This window comes from Arvicanthis niloticus, chromosome 10, assembly GCF_011762505.2.
Source record: "Arvicanthis niloticus isolate mArvNil1 chromosome 10, mArvNil1.pat.X, whole genome shotgun sequence".
Lineage (NCBI taxonomy): Eukaryota > Metazoa > Chordata > Mammalia > Rodentia > Muridae > Arvicanthis > Arvicanthis niloticus.
The window spans coordinates 50,964,472-50,977,222 of NC_047667.1; the positions used below are offsets into that span (position 1 = coordinate 50,964,472).

Sequence of the window (12,751 nt, forward strand, 5' to 3'; positions counted from 1 at the left end):
CTTAATTTTTTTTCATTCTGCCTCAAATCCCTTTCTGAGATCTAGAGACTGTATTCAAAAGAATAATGAGGCCTCCATGTATTCCTCCCAAGTCTTCCTGTTTGGCAGGCATATTCAGCAGTAGCCATATCAACATAACTGAGAAAACACAAACATGACCTACGTGCAAGAAAGGGTGGATGATGATTTGCAACTGACTAAACATGGCCTGAAGCCAAAGTTTCGTCATTGAGGACTGGCTTGGCAGCCAATGTTCATGTCACCTGCCTGGTTTCCTAACTATAGCATAAACCCTCCAAAGATCCAGTTCTCTGCTAGACTAAACTTATTTGGTAGTTTCCATTGGGAGGGTAAAAAGAGTACTTCAAGCTGAGGCAGAAAGACAAGGAACTTTAGTCCTGCCTGGGCTATATAACAAGACTTTCTTTCAAAAATAAATTAATTCAAAAATTCTTTTTTCTTCTTCTTCTTTTGAATTTAGCTTATTGGGAGCCCAGATTAGCACGATTAAACAATGGTGGTTCATACAATGCTTGGAGTATAGAAAAAACTGCATTAGATTTCCCCATTAAACCTTGGATCCAGGTATGTCTAACTAACCTGATAATATTGATTGCCATTATGACAACACCCGTGGTGGGTTTAGTTGTTTCTTGAAATGGCAATTAAGGAAACAGCCACGGGTAGGTGTAGTTACTGTTCTCAGCAGTTGCTTTCTCATAATAGACCCTGAGCGGTGGGTCAAGTAATTGTCTTTATTTTTTTTATTGGATATTTTATTTATTTACATTTCAGGTGTTATCCCCTTTCCCAATGCCCCCTCAAGCTCTCTAACTCATCCCCTCTCTTCCTGCTTCTATAAGAGTGTGTCCCACCCACTCCCACCTTGAATCCCCCTACACTGGAGCATCCAGCCTTCACGGGACCAAAGGCCTCCTCTCCCATGGATGCCTGACAAGGCCATCCTACCCTACCTATACAGCTGGAGCCATGGGTCCTTCCATGTGTGTTCCCAGGCTAGCAGTTTAGACCCTGGGAGCTCTGGTTGGTTGCCCCAACAAAGATGTCCACTGCTTCCCCCAAAGTGAAGCACAGCTAGTCGGTCCCCACACTGAGTACTTAGCTCAACTGTGGGTTGTACCAAACCATTTTTATGAACTTGCTAAGACCTTGGGCATTGTCCTATGCTAAAGAAAGCTGATTGTATCTTGAGTTATGGTAAGGTGTGACTCACTAACAAGGATGGTTCTGTTTACTGGCTTGGCTGTATTGCAGGTGGACATGCAGAAGGAAGTTGTAGTCACCGGGATACAAACCCAAGGTGCTAAACACTACCTAAAGTCTTGCTTTACCACGGAGTTCCAAGTGGCTTACAGCTCTGACCAAGCCAACTGGCAGATCTTCAGAGGGAACAGCACGAAGAGCGTAATGGTTTGAGCACATTTCTAGCTAAATCTTAAGGCTCACCCTGGGCTTTCCATAGCAGTAACCTTTCAAATTATTTTTCAGGGAATTAGAAAAGTGAATGGTTTTCTAAGGGTCTTAGAAAGTAAAAATGATATTATTATGATGGATCTCTAAAATAAAAGGATACATGGAGCTACTAAAACTTCAAATCTCCACAGAACCTAAAAGGAGAAAACACATTTACGCAAGCACCATTTCAAAACAGATTGGCAGATAGTATACAGCACAGTGTCCACCCTTGTTCAACACAGAACCTGTGCTAGAAACTGCCTGCAAAGGGTTTTGATTTATTATCATATTTTTCTTTGTTCTTTATCTCATGTACCTTGATTTATAGTGATTGTGGTCACCCAGTGATGCTCTGAGGCACTGTGCTTCTCAGGCTGCCTTAGAGGACATGCCAGAGGACTGACAGACGCCTGTCCAGTACTCCATGAGCCCAGACAAGATTCCTAGATCATTCCTCATTCCCAGGCTCCTCCCCAAAGAAAAATATCCAGACTCAGAGAGCCTGTCTGCCACGATTACACCAACCACCTTGAGTCTGTTTCTGTTGGCACTTTATGTAAATTACTTTACCTTGTGCTACTTTTTCTTTACTATCTTGGCTATTTATAATAATGACATATTTGTAGTGTAGCTTAGATAAAACCACTAAAACTCTTAAATTCTGGTGCTTATAAACTAGTAAGGGGAGAGAAAAGGTGATAGCAGTCAAAATCATACCTTAAAGATTTTCACATTCATATTTATGTGGGACTTCAGCATGTAGTTTGGTGGTTTTGTAGTTTGATTGTCTTGGACTTTAATGCCACCATAATAGAAGACATATAGAATGAGTCAAGAAGCATTCTCTTCTGTGTTCCTTATGAGTTCTCTGAAGTCCATGAGAAGACTTTCATTTGGCAGAAATCACCCATAAACCTATTGAGACCTGAAAAGCTCTTTGTGGGAAATTTTAAATTCAATTTCTTTCATTAACAGTTTAGAGGTTATTTGAATAGTCTACTCCATATTAGGTGATTTATGGTACTTTGTGTGGCATTTAAAATATGAATTTCCCTTTTCTTTTAAGTTGTTGGTCACGTGTGTAGAGAGTCTAGTATTAGTTGTCCTCCGATATCCTTGTGACATCTGCAGGGTCTGTAGCAACATTGCTTATTGAATCTCTGATATCATAATTTTTCTCTTCTTTTACTTTTATATCAGGCCTGCTGTAAATGTGACAATTTGTTTTTCAATCTTTTCCAAGTGCCAATTCCTTTATTAATTTCCTTCTACTGTTTAATTGTACTCAGTCTTACAGATTCCTATGCTTCGCTTCTGTTTTAACTGGACATTTTATGATACTTCTCTGTGAGGGAAAGGGAGGTGGGGCACAGCCTGGTGATTGCCAGGAAGGGAGGTCAGAGTCCAGGCCCTCACTGAGCACCTTAGGAGACATTGCTTCCCTTGGCTGCTGGGTAGATATAGAGTCCCACACTGGTTTCTCCTGACACAGCTGAGGGCTCCTTAGTGGGGAAAGTCTGAAGCTCCTAGGATGGTTCTTGAACCACTCTAGTCCCAGGAGCCTCGAAGTCCAACCCTCCATTATAGCCGTTGCTTCTATGCTTGGCTTGTGTCTGGGTGTTTATTTGTTTTTCTGTGATAGTTGGATGGTTTGCAGGAGTTATCTAATGAGATTTCTGTCTTCTTCACCAATAAGCCTAGAACACATAAAGTAAGCAAAAAGCCCCCCAGGGGGCAGCACCATGTTATCTTTGGTTTCTGAGAAGCTTGAATAGTCTGTTTTCTTCATGCCATCTTTCCATCTTGTTTTTGCCTATTTTATGCATAGTCCGGGATTTCTACACAGCAGGAAGAACAGGAGAGAGAACATCAGCAATCACCTCCTCGAAGTAGAAGTATCCTCAATTCGTTTTTCAAACCAAATTAAACTGATCCTGTTTCCATAAAAGAACCTTACAAAACTTGTTAGATGGGGCTTAAAAAAAAATACTGTCAGTTTTTAGAGAATTGTTATTAATGGTTTCCTCTCTCCCTCTAGTATTTTTCTGGCAATTCAGATGCCTCTACAATAAAAGAGAATCGACTTGACCCACCTATTGTGGCTAGATACATCAGGATACATCCAACAAAATCCTATAACAGACCCACCCTTCGGTTGGAGCTGCGGGGCTGTGAGGTGAATGGTAAGGGACAAGAAGCACTACCTTCTCATGGACACTCCACGGCTCAGGATTCAGGTGGTGTGGGAGACCAGAATTCTTAGATACCCTCAAGGCCTTAGGCACCAGAAGAATCTTTGCAAGACAAGTTCCAATCGGGAATATTTTCAGTGTGATCTAAATGGAGACAGAGCCTGTAGTTCCAGTAGTCAGAGAGGTGGGGTGGGGGCAGCTCCTCACTCCTCACGATGTGTCATAGAAACTGTCTTGTCAGCACATTTTCAGTGAGAGCCACCTGACTCTCAAAGTCCCCCAGGCCACTCAGACTTTAATGGAGGAGCTGTGCCACTGTCATATTGTTTGGTGATCAGTGAGCATTTTTTGAATCTGAACCTGGCTTTGAATTTCTGGTGCCATGAGTGTGCTCTGTATTCTGTTTTGGATCCTACGTAAGTACTCAAGTCATCTCAAGCTTCTGGTTTTTTTTTTTTTTTTCAGGAGATGAAATTTGTCTTTGATCTAATAAATCTAGGTCATAATCAACAGTCATAACAACCCACTGACTAGTCTCTGATTTTTAGGCAAAGTTTTCCAGTATTGTTTTAATAATTTATTTTTTTATTTTTATGCACGTTGATGTTTTGGCTGCATATGTGTCTGTGTGAAGGTGTTGGATCCTGGAGTTACAGTAAGCTGCCATTCATGTGCTAGGAATTGAACTCAGATCCTCTGGAAGAGCACTCAATGCTCTTAATTGCTATCTGTCCAGACAAACTTTCCAGTATTTCTTAATTTTCAGGCACATATAGAAAATATTATCACTGTCTAGGCATTCTGGGGTAAAAGACAAAAACAATGGCCGAGGGCTCGGCTCACCCAGGCCTCAGCTGACCACTAAAGACTGGAGTAGGTGAAGGGATGTAGAATCACATGCTGTGTTATACCCTGGGAAGCTTCCTGATCTTCCCCTGAGGTAGGAGAGGAAGGTCCAACTCACGTGAAGAAAGTCCCTGAACTTTGGAGTCAGTTTCTGACCAAAGCATGTCATGCTGTCTTGACATTTGTGAGAGCCATGGATATGGACATTTGCCAGTATCTAGATATCAGCAGTGTAGAAAACCGCCCACACAGGATGCAAATTTTGTATAGGCAGGATTACTCCATGAAACAAATCTGTAAGTCATGGGGGTTTTCCCTCCATAATTACAGTGTCAGTGGTAGCTTCGGTCAATCATGTAGTCTAACAAACCTAAAATGTGAGGTTCAGTTCTGTTAATTAACTAAAAATGTTCCTTTTCTACATAAAGAGCATGAATTTTTCTCTTCACTTTTTGTAACTTACATAGCAAGCAGCACGTGTTTCTTTAAGGATTTTTTTTTTTTTTTGACATAAAGAAAGCAAGCTATTGCTTCAAGAAAATGCCATCTTTTTTTGTGTTTTCCCCCCAAGGAAAAACCAAGTAGCACTAAGATAGTCAGCTGCCTTCACTCATTAGCTATGTTTCCTACACTAATAGTTTATCTTTGCTTGCCTAGAATGCTCAAGATTATGCCCAAACAAAATTCTAAAGAGTATATGTGTTCAAAATGTTGAAAGGGAAAACAGAAAATGGTGGCTACCAAAGTCCCACTACATCGCCACAACTTCTGCTGGAAGAAATTCTCCTTTAAGTACAGCCGTGCATTGCTTACCTGCAGGAATTCATTCTTAGAAATGCATCTTTAGGCTATTTTGTTTGTTACTGTGCAAATATCATAGACTGTGTTTACACAGTACCAGCCAGTCACTCATTGTGGTCTCGATACAGTTAAGAGACAGAGCAAGTGAGCATAACATGACAGTTTCACAGTAAGCTAATTTCTCGCAAGTAGAAGGCACACGTTCAAAAATAATGATTAGTTAATACACAAAGCAGTTGTGTTGTGGTTTACTATTGAATGTTTTGAATTATACATAATTGCGTGCACTGTACTTCTACAAATGTGTATATGGACACCATCACAAGCACAGAGGCTATATTTTACTTATGACAACTGTGATGTCACAACACCTCCATAGCCTAATGGGACCACTTGTATTTGTGTAGTCTTTTATTAACTGAAATGTCATTGTGTGCCACAGAGTGGTACATATTGTTCAGAACCACAATCTATCTCAAAGCAAAGACTTGAGATTCCATGGCTGTCTAAAGAAGGGAGAACCTGAACTTAAGATACTGTGTTGGATGGGATACTGGCTGTAAGTTCAATTTCCTGTTCTGACAGTCTTGTGTTGAGCAAACTCTCGTGTCTTGCTGTACTCTGTGTCCACTTCTGTCAAACAGATGTACGAGCATTGAATAATATATTAGTAGCACCAGAATGGTATTTGCACTTGAATTGAACTAATGTTCTTCATTATGCTGTTTTCTGGAAATGATTTTTTTTTGCCTTTGTGTTGCAAAATGCAGCTCAGGGGCCATTAATGCTGTACAATTAATCATATTACTTCCTCTTGACAGGATGTTCCACACCACTGGGCCTGGAAGATGGAAGGATTCAAAACCAGCAAATTACTGCATCTTCATTTAAGAAGTCATGGTGGGGAGACTACTGGGAGCCTTCCCTTGCCCGCCTGAATGCCCAGGGCCGTGTGAATGCCTGGCAAGCCAAGGTGACCTCAACCATATAAATGGAGTTTTCTCACTTTCCAGAAACAAACAGTGACCACCACCACAGGGGATGGGGGGTGGTGTGGTGGTGGCTGGGAACCAGAGTGTGAGCCCCTGAAGTCCCAGGTCTGAGAATCTAGGATGATTTGCAGAATCAACAGCTTTCAGCTCTAACCACGACTCAGAGAAAAGTCATACCTCTTCCCTGTAATTCTTGGTAGCTTTAACTTTAGACAGGAAGGGACAACAGCTTGCAAAAAACTACATAATAATTATTGTAGGCCAGTAGTTCTCAACTTTCGCAATGTTGTAACTCTTTAGTACAGCTCCTCATGTTGTGGTGACCCCCGCCCCCAAGCATAAAATTATTTCTGTCACTACTTCATAACTATATTTTTGCCTGTCAAGAATCATAATGTAAATGTCTGATATGCAGGATATCTGGCATGCAAGTGAAAGGACCATTTAACCCCCAAAGGGGTCTTGACCCACAGGTTGAGATGACCCACCATTTTAGGCTCATTTTTCTGTAGATTCTCTGCATGGCAACAAGTAAGTCCACATGTAAGTGAATGAAGACAGTCATTACTTAGCAGTCTTGGTTGAGAACTTTAACATTAATAATGAACAAATAATTATGGTTTATAATATATCTCTTTTTCACAATTTGCCACTTTAAAAACTTTCATTTCCTTTCTTTATGAACTTTGTGACATTCTTCAGGACAGTTGGAGGCAACACAGTTATAAAACCAGGAGTATAAATCAGTGATCCAAGTTAAACAAACACCTTCCAGAAAGTTCCTTTGATATTGCTCCACTAAATATTTCATGTTATTTGATTTGAGGATAACTATTAATAACTAACTTATTTTTATTTTATTCTTCACCTGATAGTGGGATCACAATACCACGATAACTTTATGATCCTGACAAGACAATACAAATTCATTACTTAGTCTCTTCCCATCTCCCTCCCTTAAGATATATATTGATATATATGTAAATATATAAGTAGTATATAATACATACATATTTATATATGTTAATACAACCCAATTCCTAGACTCTGAAGAACTCTTGGTTCTAATCTCAGAGTAGGCCACTAGAAAGAAAATTAAAGTGTGGCACATGAGCCCCACATGGTGTCTTAGAAGCCAATCTCTGGGCTCTGAAACTCATTCTAGCCTATTGTGGACTCACAGAATGCTGGACTGGCAGTAGTTTATAATGAAGCATCTCTCCAAATCTCTCTGTCTGTGTCTAAATGCACAACAGATTAAATCATCTCAACTTAATGTCGAGGCAAGATCTTGGCTAGAATTCCATCCATAGCTAAAACTCAGGTTGGTCCCCTACATGAAGCAGCCCAAACATTTCATCTTGCAGTTTTGCAGAAGAAAACTGATACTTGTAGAAACTAAAACAATTAAAATAGTTACATTACATACTTACATAAAAAGAGAAATAATAAATAAAAGTACCGTATAGTTATTCCCCAGACATCCCTTTAGACCTGTACATGGTAAATCTTGTCACCCTACACTCTATTCTACAATATTTAAAAGAAATCCTTTCTATATAGTTAGCTTTAATCATTGGGATTGTAATTAAGGCCCCTCCATATAAATGTTAACTGTGGTTTTTTAATAATGTCATTTTTAATCTAAATTTCTCAGTCAGAAATTTCTGTTTGATCTAACCTTTTCTTAGCACAGAATGTCTTTAAATGATATTTAGAGAGGCTGAAAATCAAAGCCAGACACATGCAGGTATGCATAGCCAATCTGTCCATGGCTGAGTGTCTCTTACCTGATATGTACAAAACCCTTCACCTGTATCTTGTATCATTGATACAACCCAGATTTTAAGTCACTCTAAGATGACACACGGAGGATCTCACAAAGTTAACAAAGTTTTAATCCTTTAATTCAATCAATTTGCCTCTGAAAAGCTATATCATGTAAATATATAGATAGATAATCATATACACACATATATGTCCACATGAATATGAATGACGTTGAGGAAATAGCATTTGTTTCATATATAATTGCATGATACATCTCCCAAAGTTAGAAATTCATTCCAGACTCCTCCAGACACTAGTCCTGAACTCTCTTCAGGAACATGTCACTGAACTTGAGGAGACCGTTTGTGAGGCTAGTCTGTGACACACCTCAAGCAGATACTCAATTCTTTCTCAGTCATTCCTCAAACAATTTTTAGCCTTTAAACAAACCTGCTTAAGAAAACACTTCCAAATAATTTGGAAATGTATTATTTTTGTTTAAATTAAAATTCATTTATCAGTAAGTATCCAGCAGCTACTTATTAAACGCCAACTGTGCCAGGCAGTGGTGCCACACGCCTTTAATCCCAGCACTTGGGAGGCAGAGGCAGGTGGATTTCTGAGTTCAAGGCCAGCCTGGTCTACAGAGTGAGTTCTCGGACAGCCAGGAAACCCTGTCTCAAAAAAACCAAATAATAACAATAATAATAATAATAATAATAATAATAATAATAATAATAATAATAAAATAAACGCCAACTGTGTACCTTGTATTGCTATGAATACTAGGGAAAAAAACCTAATAAGCCCTCACCCTGGAGCAGCAAAAGACCTAAACTAGCAAATAATAACTGTATATGATATGGAATGCATCAGTTAAAATTAAGTATTTTCAAGTTGGTATACAAAGCAATAGGTTTCTTTGTGGCATTTTGTCATTATACTTCATTCTTAATCATTTATTTCCCTTCAGCATTGCCTTCCCTAGTCAGGCATGCTCTATTACTCTCTTTAATCCCCCCTCTCAGTCATGATCCATAACAACAAATAAGAAATCACAGGGAAGTCTTCTAAAAGACAGCGACTCATAAGGCAGGAGACGGGGAAAGCTTTACGATTTTTCTAAACATCCTGTTCTTTTTTTTTTTTTCTTTTTTTTTTTTTGGTTTTTCGAGACAGGGTTTCTCTGTTGTCCTGGAACTCACTCTGTAGACCAGGCTAGCCTCGAACTCAGAAATCCGCCTGCCTCTGCCTCCCGAGTGCTGGGATTAAAGGCGTGCGCCACCACTGCCCGGCTAAACATCCTGTTCTTAACCAAAAGGAAGGATTAACATTTTCATTTCAGTGCTTCGCTTTGTTGTTTTTCGTAGGCAAACAACAACAAGCAGTGGTTACAAGTCGATCTGCTCAAAATCAAGAAGGTAACAGCCATCGTAACACAGGGCTGTAAGTCTCTATCCTCTGAGATGTATGTGAAGAGCTACACCATCCAGTACAGTGACCAGGGTGTGACGTGGAAATCTTACCGGCAGAAATCCTCCATGGTGGACAAGGTACGGGATGCTGTGTTGGCAAAGGTTTTGAAAACTGTCTGGAAACTGTTTCCTGATGAGAAATAACAGGATCTTGCGTTTACCAGTACTGATTATCTAACTACTCCCCCAAGTCTTCTCAACCCCACTCCCGCGCCCCTTCTATAGGTGGCTAGTCTCAGCAGAGGGACCATTTGTATCACTTTTCTGACTCACCCACCTGTGAGACAGGGAGGACATAATACCAGGGGATGCTGTGAGGCTTTTGCTATCTCTGACTTAGAATGACGGTAAAGCTATCCAGAAAAGCTTTCACTAAAATGAAAAAAAAAAAAAAAAAAAAAAAAAAAAAAAAACCTTGCTGCAGATAGACTTGCTGCTTGTAACAAGTCAGATACCCAGTACCACAAGCCTCTGTATGCCACATTTCTACTAAACAGGAAACGTTTGGGAAGGCTACCCTTCTTGTGAAATCAACTGCTCCATTACATTCTTAAGTCCCTCTACCTTCTAGAGGCAGAGCCAGGGAAATGTGCTTAGGAACTGGGCTAAAACTAGTAGGAAAAACAACACCGGGAGGGGACTGAGCTTTACTGAATTCTAACCAAGTGCTCGCTCAGCACAGAACCTGTTCGCACCCCTTTCTCGTCTTTTAATATCCCGGCAGTGGGTTTTATCTTGTTATAGCAGGTTTTCCTCACACCAGGGAACCTGCTGTCAAAAAGACTCTGCTGTGTACGTACATCTCAGGGAACTTCCTGAGAGTGAGTGAAAACAAAAAACAAACACCAGCAAACACTCGAGGGGAGAAGCACATAACCAAACGGAACAATAAAGAAAACCGCAGGGTCACATTTACACTGAATGTCAATAACAGCAAGTTACTTATTGGCATCTGCTACATGATGCTCACCAGACATTTGCTGTGTGTTTGCACACACTTTCAAATCTGTGCAGCATGTGTGAGGTAGAGCTTTTACTCTCACTCCGAGGACAAGGCAGTGGAGGGCAGAGGAACACGATGACTTCTTCAAGGCCGCAGAGCGACTAAGAGGCTAAAGAAGAAGTAGGCTTGCAAACACTCGTGTCTGCTTTATTTATTTTTCCTAATTTGACACATCTGATTGAGAAATGGGCGCCTTTAAGGGAACATCAAGCTGGCTTGTGATTTCCCAGTATCCTGAGAACAGTTACAGAAAAAAATCAAAGATGACTGACTTTGGCATACGAAGGTAAATTAAGAGTAAAACAGGAATTCTCCTGATGCCAATGCTGACCTCATTTTCATCGTGTTTTCCTTTCAGATTTTTGAAGGAAATAGCAATACCAAAGGGCATGTGAAGAACTTTTTCAACCCACCCATTATTTCCAGATTTATCCGCATCATTCCTAAAACATGGAACCAAAGTATTGCACTGCGTCTGGAGCTCTTTGGCTGTGACATTCATTAGAATTAAATCCAAGAAAAACAAACAAACAAACAAAAGCTGAAGAAACTCCTTCAGGCCTAAACCATTCAGAGTAGGCAATATAGTATGGATATTTTAAGTGTTGACAAATGTTCTGCTGTTTTTTTTCCTAATAGAGAATAATGAGGAGCTTTTACAATGTTCCTTCGTCGCTCCCATTAAGTGAGATGGCGGCTATTATTTCTTCACTGATTTGAATATAAATGGAAAAATATTAAGACTAGGCAAGAATATGACTTTCACTCTGATTAAAGATCCTATATAATGTAATAGTTATATAATGAAATGATATGATTCATTGTGGCTCTTTCAAATCCTGTAGACATTAACAAAATAGCTATTACTTTTGGAAACTTTTCATGGACCTAGAAAAACCTTTATTTCTATATTTTTCTTTTAAAAGCAAACTGTAATTTGTAAAACAGGGGAAACAAAAGTAGCTGAGGTTTTTTTTTTCTTATGTAATAGAAAAAAAAATATCTTGTAATTGAGTGAGAACTTAAAATACCCAGTGTTGGTCTGGCTCAGTGGGCAAAAGTGCTTGCTGCCAAAACAAAACAAGAGCAGCAACACAAAACAAAAACAAAACAAACCTGGATGGCCTGAGTTCAAGTCCTGGAGCCCACAGTGAGAGGAGAGAACATATTCCAGAGAGCTGTCCTCTGGTGTCTGCATTCGGCTGTGGCACATGTGTGTGCCCACGCCCATCTACAAGCACTAACAGCAAATAAAAGATTTTTGAAGCTTGTCTTTCTGTGTCATCTCGAGTGTTCTGATTCCCCACGAGGAAAGAAACAGTTGAGTATGTTTCTCATGGTCCCGTTGGACTTGTGAGTCTGTCTTGTCTGGGGTGAAGAGCACATATCAATATCCCTGTGTACCAGCTATCAGACATTAAAAAGAAAATGTCAATGATGACCTTGGGAGGCCTGGTCATGTGCCTTGGCTTGATGGAAAAGCTGGCATGGTGTGGCATACTGTTTCAAAACCTGGGTTCACCTAAGGGAAGGTGCTTACCTGTAAAGGAGAATATGGGACTGTTGGCGCAAAGCTTTGCCCAGTTCTTGTTCCAGGCCAAACTGGCAAGTGGATGAAGAGCTCTTTCTGTGTCTTTTCTTTCTGTCTCTCCTCACCCAGCAGCTTCTTCTGTTAGCATACTTTTCTCTGAAAATTTGGAATTTCATGGTGTTGCATCACTTGCCAGTCTATGGAGCCTTTCGACATCCATGAAGTCACTTTGGATGGACGCTTTATACACACAGGATCCTCGTCCAAATAGAAAGCTGAAACCATCTGGTTTTGTGAAATAAGCCTCCCCAATGTTTAAGTAAGAATTGTGTGAAATATACCTGATATAAGATAGATAATGTTAATATGATTTTACAGTGTGTACATATATCAAAACAAGCTTATAGACCATAAATATAATTTTTAGGTTAAAATTTTAATTGCAAAACCATCAAACTTATTCTCTTTCCTGGTGCTGTAGGTTCATTGGGTTCAGATGGACAGTCTGATTGCTGGCTTCATTTGGTGTCACCCACAGAGTTATGGTAAAGTCATGGTCTCAGCTGCATTTCTAAGGGGATTTATATGAATGTAGAGGTATGTGGGTTGGGGGTCCTTTCTACCTCTTGATATTGTCTCAGTTCCAACCCACACTACCTGGCTTC

At 39.9% G+C, this 12,751-nt stretch overlaps 1 protein-coding gene across 3 annotated transcripts in view; it reads left to right on the forward strand.

Moving 5' to 3' along the window:
* F5 (coagulation factor V) overlaps positions 1–11,826 on the forward strand; it is a 67,747-nt gene extending 55,921 nt beyond the window's left edge. For 2 of the 3 annotated variants that reach the window (XM_034513489.2, XM_076941507.1), the window contains 6 exons: positions 482–585; positions 1,276–1,431; positions 3,515–3,659; positions 6,137–6,288; positions 9,448–9,630; positions 10,914–11,826. In XM_034513489.2, the coding sequence (XP_034369380.1) occupies positions 482–585; positions 1,276–1,431; positions 3,515–3,659; positions 6,137–6,288; positions 9,448–9,630; positions 10,914–11,060 (887 nt within the window). In that variant the 3' untranslated portion in view covers positions 11,061–11,826. The remainder of the gene's footprint in view (positions 1–481; positions 586–1,275; positions 1,432–3,514; positions 3,660–6,136; positions 6,289–9,447; positions 9,631–10,913) is intronic. The other variant, XM_076941506.1, reaches the window with a different exon arrangement.
* The last annotated feature ends 925 nt before the right edge of the window (positions 11,827–12,751 follow it).